This window comes from Mycosarcoma maydis, chromosome 1 (genome assembly GCF_000328475.2).
Source record: "Mycosarcoma maydis chromosome 1, whole genome shotgun sequence".
NCBI lineage: Eukaryota > Fungi > Basidiomycota > Ustilaginomycetes > Ustilaginales > Mycosarcoma > Mycosarcoma maydis.
In genome coordinates, this window is record NC_026478.1 from 39739 (window position 1) to 56388 (window position 16650).

The window sequence follows — 16650 nt, forward strand, 5'->3', positions numbered from 1 at the left end:
AAGACGGCGGTGGTGAGCGATGGATCACCCTTGCTCCATGGTATCACGTCTATGGGTAAGTAATTTTGCGGCGGAAGCTCTCTCGTTGATGTGAAGCACGGTAGCTGACCTTCTTGCCCCGCTTGTTTGTGATCCGAATCGTGCTTATGCAGCCTGGCCACTGTGTTGCTTCCGACGATCGCGATCGGTACCACGCTCATCATTCCAGCGTCGCCGAAGTTCGATCTGGGCTACTATCTCGGTCTGGTGACTCGCTACCGGGCTACTTTCAGCCATATTGCGCCTGCCGTAGCTGTTGCGCTTCGTTCGTGCGCGCATCTGGACCCAAGCTCTCCGCAAAGCAAAGGCATCGATCTTTCGAGCATTGCCGCTTTCCTTACTGGAGGCGCTCCAGTGCCGGTCGAAGTTGTGCGCAAAGTGTACGAGCGCACCGGAAAATACATTCAACTTGGGTACGGGACCACCGAGACATGCTCTACCTCGCAGACCGGTGGGCTTGGCTTGGATGCCGACGACCAGGTTTCACGAGATGAGCTGGGCAGTGCAGGCTTTCCCTCGCCCAACACTGAAATCCAGATCCGGCCGTTGCCGGGTACGAGCAAGGAGCAAGTGGAGCATCGACGACAAGAGATTGCCACTGTGTCGCGTCAGGCTCGAGAGCGCGGTGAGCGTTCGCCGCTGGATCCAGGCATGGTGGGCGAAGTGCTGATCCGTGCACCTGGCGTAATGTCGGGATACTTTTCGGGACTCTCGTCAGAAACGCATTCGGCACTCGACGTGGCGCTGACTGCAGCCGCATTCACCGATGATGGCTGGTACCGTTCTGGCGACGAGGGATGTCTGGATGCCAATGGTCGCTTGTGGATCACTGGTCGAACCAAGGAGCTCATCAAAGTCAAAGGATTCCAAGTGCCACCTGCCGAACTCGACGATCTGTTCGCTACACATCCCGAGCTCGTCGATGCAGCCGCTACGGGTATCGTACAGGACACGTCGACAGGTGAAGAACAGGTGCTGCTGCTCGTCGTGCCCAAGGACAAGTCCATTCTGACGCAACAAGAAAACATGCGCCAGCTCGCCGCACGACTTCACACCTGGGTCGCCGACAAGTGCGCTTACTACAAATGGCCAAGCGTCTACCTCTTCTCAGCGTCAGCACCGCGAAACCCAACCGGCAAGTTGCTCAGGAAGGACATTGCTGCAGCTCAAGGCTTCCGGGTGCACATCGTCAAGCAGTCCAGGAATGCTTCTTCGCCTGGTGCGATGGCCAAATTGTAAATGCGCAAACGATCGTGTGTTGCTTTCGAGAATTCTTCGCTTCGCAGACAGAGTGATGAGTCGGATGGTATTGAACGAGGCCAAGTCTCGATGTGACAGCTAGGTGAATGGACAAGGTGTGGTAGATAAAGATGCGGCCAGATTGAGTACCATTTTGGTTTTTGGTCGCCTTCTAGTGGTTGACGCCCTGTACGACTTGGGGGTATTGCTGACGGATCATCTCAAAGAGCTCCGGATTCTTGCCCTGCAGAATGTAAGGGTCCTCGGCCAAAGCGACAAAGTAGGTGCTGACACCGCTCGCGATACTTCCAGCACCGACGCTGAGCGCAATGTTGAAGCCCAAGCCGAAAGCGACAAGCAAGACGATTGAATAGTAGCCCGCATCGTTCTGTAGATACCGCGGATTGGTCAATTGCTCATAGATAAACGCAAACAGAGCGGTCAGCAGGCCGATGATGAAAGCACCGCAGTTGAAGACGATGTTGACAAGCGAATCGTTGATGATCGCGTCGATACCGCGGTCTTTGAGCAGGGCCCATGTTTCCTTGGCTGCGGTGATGTAGCCGTTTCCGTAGAGGGCGATGTTGATGTAGGCGTAGCGGTTGAAGTAGTCGACGAGCCCCTGGATACAGCTGACGCAGCAACCGGCGACGCAGGCAAGGATCTGACCGGTCATGTCTCCGTCGGAAGCAGCCTGGCTTTGGAGGATGTTGAAGAGCGCGCGCAAGAGGTCAAGGATGGCGACGATGAGCGAACCGAAGCAGATCGAGCCGAGGCTGTAGGTCATTGATCGACGGAAAGCGCCCCAGGCGGCGTTGGCGACTTTGTTGGCGTTGTAGTAGGCGACACCAAAGATGCCGGCGACGGTGGTGAAGGCGATGTTTTTGATGACTTCCGAGATCCAGTAGTAAGCGAAAACGATAAAGACCATGATGCCGATGATCGACGCGTTGCTCGAGCTGCTACCGGCAGCTTGGCCCGAGGGTTCAAAACGCTGATAAGCAGCAACGACGACCCAACTAGTCCAAGCACTGAAAGCGGTCTCAACAATCAGCCCACCAAGAGCGACGACATAAACGCTCTTGTACTGCTCGGCGGTGCGGATGACGGTGACGAGGATGAGCTTTGCGAGCGGGATTCGTTTGCGCATGAAAAAGTAGGCGATCACGCTCAGCACGGCAAAGATGGTGAAGATAATGGCGGCAGCCGTGTTGCCTCGAACCCAGAGGTAGACGCAGAAAGCGACGTTGGAGAGCGTGGTCAAGAGTAGCGTTGCTTCGAGGATGATTTTGGGGAAAGTTCGTACGAGCAAGATGTAGACGAAAGACAAGACGAGCGCAACGGCACAGCAGATCATAAACATGATAGCGGTATGGCCGTTGAGTGTACTGCCGGCGACATTGGCACGACCAATGGAGACGTTGACGTCGGCATTAGAGTAGCTGCGGAGACAGATGACCGAGAGCGCGATAAAGCCAGCAAAGACGAGCAAGAAGAGAACGAGGAAGATGGGATCCCTGAACTTGGGTTTGGGCTGGAGACGCTCGCCTTCAAAGCCCTCTGGTTTGAGGGGTTGCTTGTAGTCGTTGCCATAGTACTGTTGTGGCGCATTGTGGTGTGGTTGCTGACCATTATAGTACTGGTTCTGAGCGCCTTGCGGCTGACCTTGGTAGTTAGCTTGTGCATACGAGTTAGGCGGCTGCATTTGGGGAGGTGGATAGCCAGCCCCGCCTCCGCCGCCGTACGAGTATTGTTGCGACATGACGATGCGACGGGAGGATGAACCAAACGGTGGTGGTAGAAGAGGACCAACAGCGAGCTGAGCGAGCTGGATCGAGAGGCAGACACACAAACACGCGTGCGTGGCTGCAAGTGGGCAGGTCGGAATGCAGAATGAAGACAGAAAAAAAAGGTGAGCTGAAGAGTGGATTGCGTCAACATCCACGACCTACATGCAACCGACTCGCGACTGTTCAGAGCCGAAGCCAACGCTGTGTAAATCACGAGGCGTACAGTCTGTGAGTGCTGTTGAGATGTACTTATGACGATGGTCAGACGCTCCGACATGCAGCTTCGCGCTGAAATTCCAGTGTTACGGGTTAGGCGGAAGAATTCACGATTAGTCCAAGTTAGGTCGTGAGTGTTGGCGACTTTTTGACGCGACAGCTGCCAAGATCGACATGCGGCATGTCACGGCAGCCACCATCTATGCTAAGTCACGAGTTATCGGCACACGCACAGGCGTTGATCTGTATATGGGCTAAAGTGATATTTGATTGGCGATGGTGATGTCCGCTTTTGTAAGCCAAATGTATCGTCGACATTGGCTCGTCAATCAGCCAGCCAGCCAGCCAGCCAGCCAGCCAGCTTAGCTTCCACCGTCCTTGATGGGACGTGGATGGTCCGACGCACTACGCAAGCAAGGTTTCGCAGTTGGGTTCGAGAATCATCGTCGGGCAGCAAAACAAGGCCAAGCTTTACCGAGCTTCTCTATCCGTACCGTCGTGCATCGTGGATCGTAAATCGTGAACATTTCCGTGATTTATTATAATTCGTGATTTGCATTCGTGATTTACGATTTGGGAACGTTGTGGGTGCTTAGGGTGAATCGTGTCGCGAGTTCGATTCACGATTCCTGTTCCTCGATCGACGATCCACGATCTCGAAATATATTTGTTAGACCGTTTGACAGGGGAGGTCGGGTTTGGTGTTTGTAATTCGTATTTTTATACGTCTCAGTCACTCACCCTCGAGTCGTGAGTCGTGAGCTGTGAGGGACGTATCGTCTATGTTGCGCTTCGTGTTGCGGTGCTTGCCGCGGATCTTTGTTTGTACCTCCACATTTGGTGCAAGTCTGAGTCGTGGATCGCGTGAGTCACGAGTGTTGATGTCGGAATTTTCTTGAATGCTCAAGCTGCAGCTGTTGCGTACTGCCAATCCAAGCACCGAAGCTTGTGGATCGGCCAGCCGTGAGCTCCGTAGTCCGATAGTGGTGAGTGAATCAGCTGCTTTCCTCATCCTATCTTGACTCCCGCGGAAGTATGCCTGTCTGACATAGACGGCGCATCCGCTTCGCTTGGTCCTCAGAACGTCGTACGGGGTATTCACCAGTCTATATTCCGTATATGACTGGCAGCTTCTGATCCACCTTTCTTTTTGGGTTCTTTCCTTACCCCGTCTAACGTCGACACCTAGCTTTTCACAATGAGCACCTACACAGTGGGTCTCAGGGCTCTCCTTCCAACGCTCGGGTTGATCTACGGCTTCCAGGCAGCATGTGCAAGCGTCGCCGTCCCGCTCAAGACCGAAAAGTATTACGATTTGTGTGGCTCGCTCGGCTTCATCTCGGCTGCCGCCGCCTCGCTCTACATGCCATGGATTCGAGCACGCTATCTTGACGGCTTCAAAACCATCTCGCTCCCCACTTCTCTTTCGGCTTTCCACCCCAGGCAGACTATCATGACCGGCCTCACCCTCTTCTGGGCAATCCGACTTGGCAGCTTTCTCTTTCAACGCATCCAAAAGTCTGGTGGTGACAGCCGTTTCGATGAGATCAAGCAGAGTGCGCCCAAGTTCTTTGGTGCTTGGATGATGCAGGCCACTTGGATCGCCATCACCGCGCTTCCCGTATACCTTGTCAACTCGATCCCAAAGGCTTCCCAACCCCCTCTCGGTCGTCGCGACTACCTCGGTCTCGCCATCTGGCTCGTAGGTATGGGCCTTGAAGTGACCGCAGATCGCCAAAAGTCGCAGTGGAGAGAGCACAAGGAAGCCGGCATTCATAACGAGCCGTTCATCAAATCAGGCGTCTGGAGTTGGTCCCGCCATCCAAACTACTTTGGCGAGGTCACTCTATGGGCCGGCCAGTTCGTACTCTCCACTACTGCAATCGCAAGCGCAGGCACCTTCTACCCAACCTGGGCTGTTGGCCTAGCAGCTCTTAGCCCTCTGCTCGAGTACGGTCTCATCCGCTTCATCTCGGGCGTGCCCATGCTCGAACAAAGCGCAGACAAAAAGCACAAGGACAATCCAGAATGGAAGAGGTACAAGCAACACGTTCCTTGCTTCGTTCCTTTTATCGGCTCCAAGAACTGACGCTTGCAATATCACTTTTCTCCTTGACCCACCTCGTATCCTGCCCGCATCGAGACCAATTTTTGCTTCCATGTCTCTGTCCGCTCTGCCTGCTTTCCATTTCCATTTTCGTTCGTGTCGTCTGTCCTGTCTACTCGAGATTGAAAACTATGTGTTGGCTGAACAGGCGCTGAGACGCCTACATGTCATCTGCATCTCGGTGGCGTACGGTATACGAGCAGCTTTTAGAAATGAGCATTGTTCTCTTCTCTTGCATGAGCTTGGCAGAAGCTTGCCGAGGCTTGCGTCGTCGATTCACAAGTGGATCACAACAGTCGAACAGAGCGTGAAGGGGAAGGACACATGCAGCTCGTCTGCAAGGACCCCCCTTCGTGATTTAGAACACCAGCAACCGGTGCAGGTGTCATGCGATGCGGCTGTTGCATTACAATCGTGAATCGTGAATCTGCAGACACGTCCCCAAGGCCGTGTTTTTGGACGATTACAGACCGCCGGTGCCCCTGCGTGTCTTGCACGTCGTATGCTAAGCAAATCAAGGCCAATGCACGTCTCGACTAAACTTCTGAAAGCACACTGCGCATCGCTTCCTTTCACCGTAATCCATCAAGGCTAGTCGCCGCACCAACCCATCTTTGGTCTATACCTTATGCAGCGGCGGCGCGCTCGGTGTGCTCCTGCCGTGTCGGCCCCACACGGTGGGTCTCGCCTGCGAATTCATTTCACACCAACAAGATGCTGCACAAATGGCAATATCAGCGACAGTACTGTACGTGGGAGAACATGACAGAGTCACGTTTCGCCGCCCGCGCGAGGGTGGGACATCCATCAAGTGGGCGTAACAGCGGGACAGGCATGACACACGTCACGCAAGGACCAAGGCATGACTGGCTAGCCGAAAACTACAAAAGAAGCACACTACCTTTGACGACTCTGTCCGCATCGCCACGGTCCGCTCATTTCCTCGCCTTCTCGCCGCGTTCTCGAGTCTTGGACGACGAACAAGGCAATGCGAGCATCTCTGTTCGTGCTCACGCTCGGGCACCTCGCTCAACGCGCCATTGCCCGCAGCCTACCCTTGCAAGCTGGCAGAACGCCCGAACAGCCCTTCGCACTCCATCCGCATCCCGTGGGTGTTGCAGATGCCAACTCGAACCTTACCCAGTACGTCAACATCTTTGTCGGCACCGAAGCCAACAGCGATCCCGGTGACGTCTTTGCAGGTGCTTCGGTTCCGTATGGTATGGCTAAAGCCACGATCAACGTTGAAGGATACGCTCCTGCCGGCTATGTCTGGCCGTCAGACCAGCCCACGCGCGGTGTGAGCCCACTGCACGATTCCGGTACCGGTTCTAGCGACGGCAGCTACGGCAACTTTTGCATCATGCCCGTCCTGTGCACTGACAACTCGATCGATGCCTGCCCCACACTTCTCGACCCACGCAAACGCATGCGCCGCAACAACACTGATTTCGGCCGTCCCGGTTACTTCACCACGACCCTCGACAACGGCATCAAGATCGAGCTTACCAGCACGCGCAGAAGCACGCTCGAAAAGTACACCTTCCCCTCGTCAGAATTAAAGCGCATGAACTCGACCCCACACCTCGTGCTCGATTGGACCAACGACTCACCCGGCACCTTCCGCGGCGGCGAGATGAGGGCCGACTGGGACAACGGTCGGCTCACCATGAACGGTACTTGGTTGAGCTCGTTCGGGCCTGGTGACTTCCACTATCATGCTTATCAGTGTGTCGATCTAAAGTACAATGGAAAGCAACAGCTTTCGAGCCACGCCTTCTTCGGTGGCAACCGTCGCGGTTACGATACAAAGCGAATCGATCTCGATCACTGGGTTCGAGTGGCACAGCAAATTGGCCAGTACCAAGCCGGAGCCGTGGTCGGATTCCAAGCCAATTCCAAAGCCGACGACGACGTCACCATCACTGTTCGTCGAGGGGTTTCTTTCGCCTCGGCAGAGAACGCGTGCCGCAACATGGAGTCCGAGATCGCCAACTGGGACTTTGATGCCACCGTCGCAGCTAGCCAGTCGTTGTGGGAGGAAAAGTTGCAACGCATCCAGTTGAGCCCTTCCACGCCCGACTATGTGCGTCGTCTGTTCTACACGAGCTTCTACCGTACCTTCCTCTCGCCCAACAATGCCACCGACGATGGGCCCTTCCCAACAACTCGGCCCTACTTTGACGGCATGTACTGTACCTGGGATACGTTCCGCACCTTGTTCCCTTTTCTTTCTCTGACAAGCCCGAGTGAGTTTGCTCAGATCGTCGAGACCTATATCGATGGGTGGAGACAGGACGGCTGGCTGCCAGAGTGCCGTGCCAACCAAGTCAAGGGCTACGTACAAGGCGCCAACAACGGTGTGCCAGTGTTGGCCGACTTTGCAGTCAAGTACGCCAAAGCTGCAGCGTCGCTCGGTGTCAACACGGACGAACTGTACCAAGCGATGCAGCACGACCTTGACGTGCCCTCGCCGCAGTGGGAGTACGAAGGTCGACAGGCCGCGCCCTACCAATTGTACGGTTACGTTCCATTTGGCTACCTCGACCCAGCCTCGGTTGGAGAGCAGACGCGAGAGGCTAGTCGCTCGCTCGAGTATGCTTTTGGCGACTTTACCGCTGCCATGACTGCACTGGCGTTGGGCAAGCCCGACGAGGACGTCCAGCGATATGCAAAGGCTTCATTGAACTACAGCCTCAACTTTGACCACCACTCGACCAGCGATGGCTTTTCCACATTTGTGCAGCGCCGATTCGCCAATGGAACGTTCAAACCCACTGATCCTACCTTCTGCTCGCCGCTCGACAACAACTCGAGTCACGCATGCAGCTTGCAGGCCGAGAACGACTTTGGCGTGTACGAGTCGTCTTCGTGGGAGTACAGCTACTACGCCCCGCACGACAGGAGCGGGCTGGTCGAGTTGCTGGGTGGCAAGGCTACGTTTGAGAAGCGACTGGACCACTTTTTCAGCAAAGGCTATTATGCACCTGGCAACGAGCCGAGCTTTGACACGCCAACTATGTATCACTTTATCGGCAAGCCGTACCGTAGTGTACAAAGGGTGAGAGAGGTTGTCAACACCTTCTTTTCGCTCAAGCCTGGTGGACTTCCGGGTAATGACGACAATGCAGCCATGGCTTCGTTGTTAGGATGGTTCTTGCTCGGATTCTACCCAACGCCGGGCACCAAGGAGCTGCTGGTGCTCTCGCCGTTCATGCCAGGTTACACAATCATCAATCCAGTGTTGGGCGTAGCCAAGGTGACAGTCACTGGATACGACGAGCGCTCGATTGGTGGAAAGATCCCGCAGGGAGTCAAGGCCTACGTTGAGCGCGTGCTGATTGACGGTAAGCCACATAGCTCGCGCTGTCGTATGAGCTTCGACGATCTCTTTCCCGGTCAGGCTGGGGAAGAGAGAAAGGTGGAGATTGTGCTGACCGAGCACGAGGTGGATGGATGCGGTGACGGCCCTGCCGACGATCCTGCGTCGCTGTCGACCGGTGGCTTTCTTGACTTGAAGGAGGAAAAATCCCAAGTGTGAGCAAATTGCATAAGTATCGACAGGATCGTTGTTGATTCTTTCGCTACTGCTCTTGATCTTCCTCTGCGCTCTCCTCTTCCGCCTCGTCTTGGTCGAGCTGCAGGAGTCCAAATCCAGAGCGAGCGACGTTCTGCTCAGCAGTTATCGCGCGTCTCTTTTCGCCCTCAGCTGCTGTCTGCTGTCTTTTTTCTTCCTTTCTGCGTTCGCGCTTCGCTTTTCTCAATGCTTCCACGTCAATAGCGAGGTGGTCTTGCGTGTCAAACAAAATCCAGTCGAGCATCGCATTTTCTATCGGGGACGAGGCAGCTGCGATGGCTTCGCGTGTGGTCTCATCTGTGGATTGCGCAATCGTGTGGTAGAGAGATCCGAGGACCATAGCGCTAGGCGGAGCGCTAAAAGGGGTCGGGCAGAGCAACAGCGATTGAGCGAGTCGGTTTGCCGAGAGGAGGGTAAGCTGTATACTCGATTCAAGATGTATATCGCGTGTGGTCGGATCTACGCTGTACGTGTCCGGATATGTCAGATGGGAGGGGAGATGGGTGAGTGTCGGATCGGCTTTGAGTGTCTCGTGGATGGTGTACGCTCGGAAAGCAGATGCAACGGCGGCATGGACCTGTTTGAGCGACCAGTTGAAACGTTTACTCGACTCTCCCAATCTCTTTTGTTCTTTGAGGATGAGGTAGCGCAGCACGAGACACAGTGGTAGGAGCGGTCGAGGGATGTCGGAGCTGAGCAGAGCGTCAGTGCGCGACTCGTCGCTGGCGAGAAAGTAGCAGAAGATCTTGAGACGAGTGGCAAGAGGCTCATCGAGCACGCCAGAAAACGTGGTCGAACTAGCAGTGGTGAGAAGTTCATCGGCAGAATCTGCCATGGCAGCGTCGAGCGAAAACGGCGGTTCTGCGACGTACATATTTGCAGTCTGTCGAGAAACGCTTCGTGATCGTGTATCACAGTGATGGTTGTGATGACAGCCATGCGATCTATCAAAACTTCAGAGAGAAAACAAAAGCAAATCACAAATCGTGATTCGTGATTCGTGATTCATGAATGTGGAGGGAAGGATTCCGTGATTCTGTTGTGGATGTGCGCGCGATTCACGATTCGTGATGATTATTGATTGTTGCAGATCGTTGTAGATTCACGATCACGATTTGGTTACAGGATTCTGTTTCTAAGTTTCGTGAATCTTGCACAAGTCTAATAAGGATGTGAACTGGTGGTGCGCCTCGGTCTATGACACGGATCCGTCGCAGGTTTACGCTTAGAGCTTCTGGTCCTTCTCTGCACCGTGTTCAGGTTCCCTGAGACGCATGACGGCGTCGGTGGCAAACTTGGCACCTTCGGCGGTGGAGGTGTCGCATGGAGTAGCGCCGTGGCCGATCTGGTTAAGCTGGACGACGCAGGCGCCGATCTCAATCTGTCGCGGCAAGTCGGGGTGCACGTCTCTTGCCTTCTGCTGCTTGCCGCTGAGCAAGTGCTTGCAAAGGTGAGGCTCGCCGCAGAGAGGTCTCGCGAGACCGACAATGTCACACGACCTTTCTTCCACAGCCTTTGCCATCGCCTTGGACGAACGGAAGCCTCCCGTGACGGCGAGACGAGCCGTGCTGAGGTGTGGTCGGATGCGTTCGGCAAACTCGATGAAGAACGATTCACGCGCGATGGTCGACTCCTTCTTGTGCTCGAATCCGCTGCTCTCGTACGTTCCACCCGAAAGCTCGATCAAGCCAACACCGGCAGCTTCGAGCTTCTTGGACATGGTGAACGATTCTTCGGCGTCGAATCCGCCATCGGCAAAGTCGGCCGAGTTGATCTTGATCGAAATGATAAACTTGGGATCCGGGACCGCCTTGCGGATGCTCTCGATGATTTCAAACACGATACGCGAACGACCTTCAAGGTTACCACCGTACTGGTCGGTACGTTTGTTAACACGTGGCGATAGGAATTGCGACAAGAGATAGCCGTGTGCAGCGTGTAGCTCGATACCATTGGCCTTGGCTTCGTAGAGCACCTTGGCAGCGAAACCGAACCGACGCGCAATGTCATGGATCTCGTCCACGGTCAAAGGGCGAGGTTTGCCAAAGGTCATGCCCATACCCGGAGGACACTGCACGTCGGACGAGGAGACGGGAATAGAAGCGATCTCTTCCGAGGTCTGTCGACCAGCGTGAGTCACCTGGGCGATGACGAGTGAGCCGTGCGCGCTGGCAGCATCGATGACCGGCTTATACGCCTCGACGTACTCTTGGTGTGAGCCAATCTCGGGGTCGATGCATGCATTCTTCTTGGCTTCAGGGTAACGAGCATCACATGGAATGTTGCCAAGGACAATGGTGCCAATCTCACCCTCGCCCCACGTCTTGTACAGGTTGATGTATTCGGGTGTAGGCCAGCCACGCTTCTTGAAATCGTCTTCGGACCACGTGCAAAGACGCTCGGTCATGGCACTCTTGAGCGTTGCATTGGGAGCTGTTACGCCGTTAGAAAAGACGACGGGCTTTTTGAGGGCTTCAAGGTGCGACATGTTTGCGGATCAGTCGGCAGGCTTGGCTTAGGAACGGAGGATGATTAACGATGGGTTCGACCTTCTGAAGGCTATCAGACTTATAAGGCAAGGCTGGCAGCATAGTTCGGTACACGGCGACTCGGACTTAACGAGGTGGAATGCAAGACATGGCACCTGCATCTTGGCATGAAAGCGTGGTAGGGCTTCTTTGCTTATGATGTATGCCTGCGAAACACATCGCCAGCATTTCTCTCGGGCTTGTGTTCATGTACATGCGCGTTGATGGCAGCGGCGCGAAATTCTACAAGTTTTCTTCTCTTGTTCATTTGCATTGCCGAGGTGTGCATGGTCCAATTCTCTTCGAACTGTTGCGAGCCTCTGACGTCTGCGTCCGAACATGTAACAAGCCGAGTCCTGAAGTGGACATTAGATGCTTGTTGAGCGCCAGTGCCGGTGTGTCACCAACAGGCTTCACTGATTCAAGACTAAAAGAGTAACATTTCTGACTGCCAATCACGAATGACGTTGCTGGAAAGTTCCGCCGGCATTAAGTTGGCCAATTTCGATTACCCTAAGCGCAGATCCACTGAGAAGGACCTGTTGCACAAACTTGCACAACAGAGTCGGGAAATTGAATCGCGAATGAAACAAAACCCCCCTAAAAATGAAAAGTAGAAGAAGACATCGGGAGAGGATCAAGTAGGCGTTTGATTCATCGGGAGATCCAACTGTATCAACGCATCGAGGCGCCGAACAAGACACCGAGCGGGTTTCTCCTGCTTCCAATCAGTCAACAACGATAGCCATGCTTCGGACACTGAATGAAAATGGGCATCAGCGATTCCTAGCTAGCCGAAGCCTCCTCTCTATCTTCCTCTTTCCATCACAGACATAGGAATTCAACAAAAGCCGGACAAGAGACCAGATGGCGTATGGACACGTTCCGAGGCCCACTGGGTCGGATCCCAGCACGCTCCGTCCTCGCATCTACACACTGCCGCCACGGGCACAGACGCAGCAACGACAGGGCGTTGTGATGATCCCCTTCAACGCCGAGGGATCTGATCAAGCTGGCTACGTTGCTGTTGACAGCAAACAAGTGCTGCGGCCTCCAAAGCCACTGATCGAGTATCTAGCAAAGGTGTTTAATGCCGAGCTGGAACGCGGCGTCACATACCCGCAACGCGGACCCATGGATTTGGCCGAGTTCGAAGGCTACTTTTTGGGGTATGATCTCATCGTCGGATTCTTCCTCTCGGCTGATCAGCTCGCATTGATCACAGCCTCGAACGCCCCCGATGTAGGGCTACAAGTGGATAACGTCGGACAACTTCCGGATCTGTCGCAGCTCGACTACGAAGAGCAAGTGGCTGGTTTCTACTATATCAAGCCTAACTATCCCGGCCGATCTTCGCACTTGTGCAACGCCGGCTTTGTCGTTCCCCCTACGGGGAGAGGTCTCGGATTGGGCGGTGTGTTCGGTCGCTCGTTCCTCCACTTCGGCCCGCAAGCAGGCTACAAAGGCTCCGTGTTCAACCTGGTTTATGTCAACAACACGGCCAGCGTCAAGATTTGGCAGAGGCTCGGTTTCACCATTATTGGAAGGCTACCCATGGCGGGGTTGCTCAAAACCGAGGATGGAGGCGAAGAGTTGACCGATGCCTACATCATATTCAAAGACTTTACCGGTACAGTGCAGGACAACCATTCGGCGGAATCAAAAGCGCTTCGAACTCAATCAAATGATGGAACGCAGGGTGCTATCTAGCAACTCTGGCTTGTGTTTTCACAATGACTTTTCGCGGCGGTCTGGATCACCACGAGCCTAGAACGTAAAGGTCTATGTGATGGCATCTGTATGTTTCCCTCATCGTTCTCCAGATCTTGAACTAGCTGCAATGTTTATTGTACTGGCATGAGCGCGGCGTGTTCTGCGGATGAATATCGCGTCACTCAACACCAAGGCACATTTTGTTCTAAGCCTTAAGATAGAATGAAGTAATGGTATCATCTGTCGAATGCGTGACTATAGAAAAGGATACAGCGCCGGGTCATGATAAACGTAGGTGCAGATCGGCAGCAACAAAGCCCCGCTTCAACGCTTGGTAAGCAGCCATGGCAAAACCAGCTCTTCGTAAATTGTCTGCCTCATTGGCGTGGGCCCGGATTGTAATATCGAAGCGCTTAATATTTGTGATGATGTTCGTTTATTCATTAGGGTGCGCGACATGATAGCACGGAGTAAGCGGTCCAAATGCTGAGACCTAGCTCGGCGCGATCGACGGTAGCAACTGCCATGGTTGTCCCGCAAAACGTGGTCAAGCTTTGCGTCTGCATACTTGTGATGATGTTAATACTTGAAGATGATGTATAGGGCGTGTACGATGCCAGGAAGATAACCAAGTATAGTCAAGAGAACGTTGATCCAAAAGTCACTGTTGGTGTCGAACATGTGCGTAAGAAAACAAAGTCAGTATACGCCGGAGAAAAGTCAAGGTTCTTGCAAGCCGACGAGCTTGCTTGAATAGGTATGCGTGGATGGCAGTGGAGCAATGGGCCGAGATACGTACGCGCCGCAACCTCGCTCGAGGAACACACCAAGAGGTGGAAGGAAGATGGCCAGGATGATCTTGAAAATGTCGCTGCAGGTGAAAGGCATCTTGGGCTAATGTACTTTACTACGAGGAGTTGTGACGGAGAATGGGTAACGACGTTGAACGGATGGGCAGATGGAGGTAGAAGTTTCTATCGGGTATGCGTGGATGTGTATATATAGCTGACGAATTGAGTTTCAAAGAAAGCGGGGCGTAGGTCGGAAAGTAGTCGGGTAGCTGCTGTGAGTAGACACAATAGTTGTTTGTGACGGTGGGACTGTGACTGTTCAGTAGGCCACTGAGAGAGAGAGAGAGGCATGTCCGTTATGACGTTGCACGCGCCGAGCCATGGTCCCGAAGTACTGCGACCGTGTGTATCGACGTCATCTCGACATACGTGAATTAGCCACGAAATTGCACGAATATGGACGGAAAGGGGGACAAGTTATTAATAAAATTGGAACTTGTAACCACCGCAAGGGTCTAAATTCCTGGTCTGCCTCTCACGACTGTACTGTACAGAACGATTCGCTCGTTTCGTAAACACATGCCAATCGCGAATCGCGAAAGCTGTGCTGCCTAGTTGACACAGCATTCGGATCGCAGCACCGCCAATTTCAACTGTAGCTACATCTGTATTTGCGATTGCAAGATACAATTAGTCAAATCATATTATCATTTATTTAATAATCTTGGATACATCACCAAGAATCGTGAATCACCAATCACTGAATGTTTGTCAAGAACCAACTCGGTCTGCAGTTTTCGTGTCGCCAATTGCTGCTTCACTTCCTCCGCCGGTCCGTCCACGATCCGGTGCCTGCCTCGTGTGCGATCGGCAAACAGCCTGGTTCTGCGACTGTGGCGTCCGAGACTGTGTTTCGCATTTATAATTAGAGCCTTACATGCTTCCAATTTCAGTTGCGATGGCGGTGGTAAGGGCAACTACAGCTCATCCGCATAAAGCTCATTTGGGGGCCAAGCTAGGCCAAGCTTTAATGCCTGCCGGCTTTTCTTGGCTCGTCATCAAGGCCGCCGTGTTGACTTGGCTGTGCAGGTTTTTCCTCCACACACGTTGCTGCAAAAGCGGCGGAATGAAACACGACAGTAGCTTTATTCGTGATAGTTTTGGACTTTGCACTCACTAAGCTTCTGACTTCCTCGGCAAACGGAATTGACACTTGGCCAAGACCCTAACCCTGAATGCTTGAAAGCAGGTCGAGCTGCTCATGCTCTGTGCCACGGGGCGCTCAGCAGATTGTGGCGGGCTGGACGACAACAACCAAGAGCACACCCACCACCGCCGTGGCAACAAAATCATGTCGATTTTGAGCATTGACACCGTCGTCACTCTGTCCAAGTGGTTGATCTTCAGTGCGTAAGCGCAGCCCGCCTCATACTTCGACCGAGCGTTGTCTGACAAGCCACTGACGTTTTTTGCATGCGCGCTCTTCGTCACACGCACCGGCCCAGATCCTTTGCTCAGTGTCGCCTACTTGGTCGCCCTTGGTTGCGACAGATACAGCTGCAAGACGTCCAACGAATGGCTTCAGCGTCGACTGCATGCCTCTCGCAATCTTTTGCCGGATGATCAACGCCACCAGACATGGATTGGGATTGCAGCATTTGGTGTTCTGCTGGCATGGTGGCTGGTGCTCTCCTCTCACCTATGGTACAATCGTATCTATCTACGTCCAATCCGTAGCAGGGAGTGGAAGGATGAGCTTGTGGTCATCACCGGCGCTTCATCCGGCATCGGATATCGCACAGCCTTGCGCTTTGCAGCAAAGGGCGCCAGTGTCGTCGCTATCGATATACAAAAGCTTCCTACCTTTGGCGCGCAGAATGCATCTTCATCCTCATCGATAGACGCTTCAACACGCAACAACATCTCGGCCTACATCTGCGATTTGGCGTCCGAAGAAGCGCTCGCCAAAGTGCTCAAGTCGATCCTTGCTATTCACGGTACACCCACAGTGATCATCAACAATGCCGGCTTTACCCATTCGCAGCCCATCACACTCCTCTCCTCATCGCAACTCTCGCGTCTCGTCAACGTCAATCTTACCTCGCACCTGTGGATCCTCCGACACTTGCTACCGCACATGATCCAGCGCGTCAAGCAGGACGGAAAAAGTGGACATATTGTTTCAACTGCATCAGTTATGGGCCATACGGGTGTCTCGCAGATGATCGACTACTGCGCTTCCAAGCATGGCGTCGTTGGGTTGCACAAGGCGCTTCGATATGAACTCGATTACTGTCATCGTTGTCCACAGATTCGCACAACTCTGCTGGTGCTCGGGCACGTCTGCACGCCGCTTTTCGAGGGCTTACCTTCCAATTTTCTGGCACGCTTCTTGGGACCATCGGTGCATCCAGATGCAGTGGCAAAGCGCATCGTTACAGCTGTACAGAAGAGACGTGGTGGCACAATAGCAATGCCCTGGTATGCCAATTGGTCAGAAGTGTTTGCACTCTTACCTAGCTGGGCTGCTGACTTTGCTCACTGGCTGCTAGCATCCAATACCAGCATGGATGGCATGAACAAGGCGCGTCAAAAGCAAGCATAACTGCCAATAGAAACAGATGCGTGATGCTACGTTGCAATGCGTTGG

The 16650-nt window shown here is 53.7% G+C and overlaps 9 protein-coding genes across 9 annotated transcripts in view; 5 read left to right on the top strand and 4 right to left on the bottom strand.

Annotated features, from left to right (window-relative positions):
• Positions 1 to 1278, top strand: part of UMAG_15048 (uncharacterized protein) — a gene marked incomplete at both ends in the record, with an annotated part of 1638 nt that extends 360 nt beyond the window's left edge. The window contains 2 exons of the mRNA XM_011388558.1: positions 3 to 55; positions 153 to 1278. Of these exons, the coding sequence (XP_011386860.1) occupies positions 3 to 55; positions 153 to 1278 (1179 nt within the window). The remainder of the gene's footprint in view (positions 1 to 2; positions 56 to 152) is intronic.
• A 172-nt stretch (positions 1279 to 1450) lies between these two features.
• UMAG_12080 (uncharacterized protein) lies at positions 1451 to 3040 on the bottom strand (the record flags this gene model as incomplete). The annotated part of the gene is made up of 1 exon (XM_011388522.1): positions 1451 to 3040. One exon carries the CDS (start codon positions 3038 to 3040, stop codon positions 1451 to 1453), a length of 1590 nt encoding a protein of 529 aa, XP_011386824.1.
• A 1442-nt stretch (positions 3041 to 4482) lies between these two features.
• Positions 4483 to 5373, top strand: UMAG_00017 (uncharacterized protein; the record flags this gene model as incomplete). The annotated part of the gene is made up of 1 exon (XM_011387698.1): positions 4483 to 5373. One exon carries the CDS (start codon positions 4483 to 4485, stop codon positions 5371 to 5373), a length of 891 nt encoding a protein of 296 aa, XP_011386000.1.
• A 1006-nt stretch (positions 5374 to 6379) lies between these two features.
• On the top strand, positions 6380 to 8932 carry UMAG_10000 (uncharacterized protein; the record flags this gene model as incomplete). Its single annotated transcript, XM_011388288.1, has 1 exon — positions 6380 to 8932. The coding sequence occupies one exon, from the start codon at positions 6380 to 6382 to the stop codon at positions 8930 to 8932; it is 2553 nt and encodes an 850-aa protein (XP_011386590.1).
• A 43-nt stretch (positions 8933 to 8975) lies between these two features.
• On the bottom strand, positions 8976 to 9803 carry UMAG_10001 (uncharacterized protein; the record flags this gene model as incomplete). The annotated part of the gene is made up of 1 exon (XM_011388289.1): positions 8976 to 9803. The coding sequence occupies one exon, from the start codon at positions 9801 to 9803 to the stop codon at positions 8976 to 8978; it is 828 nt and encodes a 275-aa protein (XP_011386591.1).
• Positions 9804 to 10193: 390 nt separating this feature from the next.
• UMAG_10002 (uncharacterized protein) lies at positions 10194 to 11456 on the bottom strand (the record flags this gene model as incomplete). Its single annotated transcript, XM_011388290.1, has 1 exon — positions 10194 to 11456. One exon carries the CDS (start codon positions 11454 to 11456, stop codon positions 10194 to 10196), a length of 1263 nt encoding a protein of 420 aa, XP_011386592.1.
• Positions 11457 to 12363: 907 nt separating this feature from the next.
• UMAG_00020 (uncharacterized protein) lies at positions 12364 to 13206 on the top strand (the record flags this gene model as incomplete). The annotated part of the gene is made up of 1 exon (XM_011387699.1): positions 12364 to 13206. The coding sequence occupies one exon, from the start codon at positions 12364 to 12366 to the stop codon at positions 13204 to 13206; it is 843 nt and encodes a 280-aa protein (XP_011386001.1).
• Positions 13207 to 13788: 582 nt separating this feature from the next.
• On the bottom strand, positions 13789 to 14097 carry UMAG_10003 (uncharacterized protein; the record flags this gene model as incomplete). Its single annotated transcript, XM_011388291.1, has 2 exons — positions 13789 to 13873; positions 14009 to 14097. 2 exons carry the CDS (start codon positions 14095 to 14097, stop codon positions 13789 to 13791), a joined length of 174 nt encoding a protein of 57 aa, XP_011386593.1.
• A 1254-nt stretch (positions 14098 to 15351) lies between these two features.
• On the top strand, positions 15352 to 16605 carry UMAG_10004 (uncharacterized protein; the record flags this gene model as incomplete). The annotated part of the gene is made up of 2 exons (XM_011388292.1): positions 15352 to 15406; positions 15506 to 16605. 2 exons carry the CDS (start codon positions 15352 to 15354, stop codon positions 16603 to 16605), a joined length of 1155 nt encoding a protein of 384 aa, XP_011386594.1.
• Between the last annotated feature and the right edge of the window lie 45 nt (positions 16606 to 16650).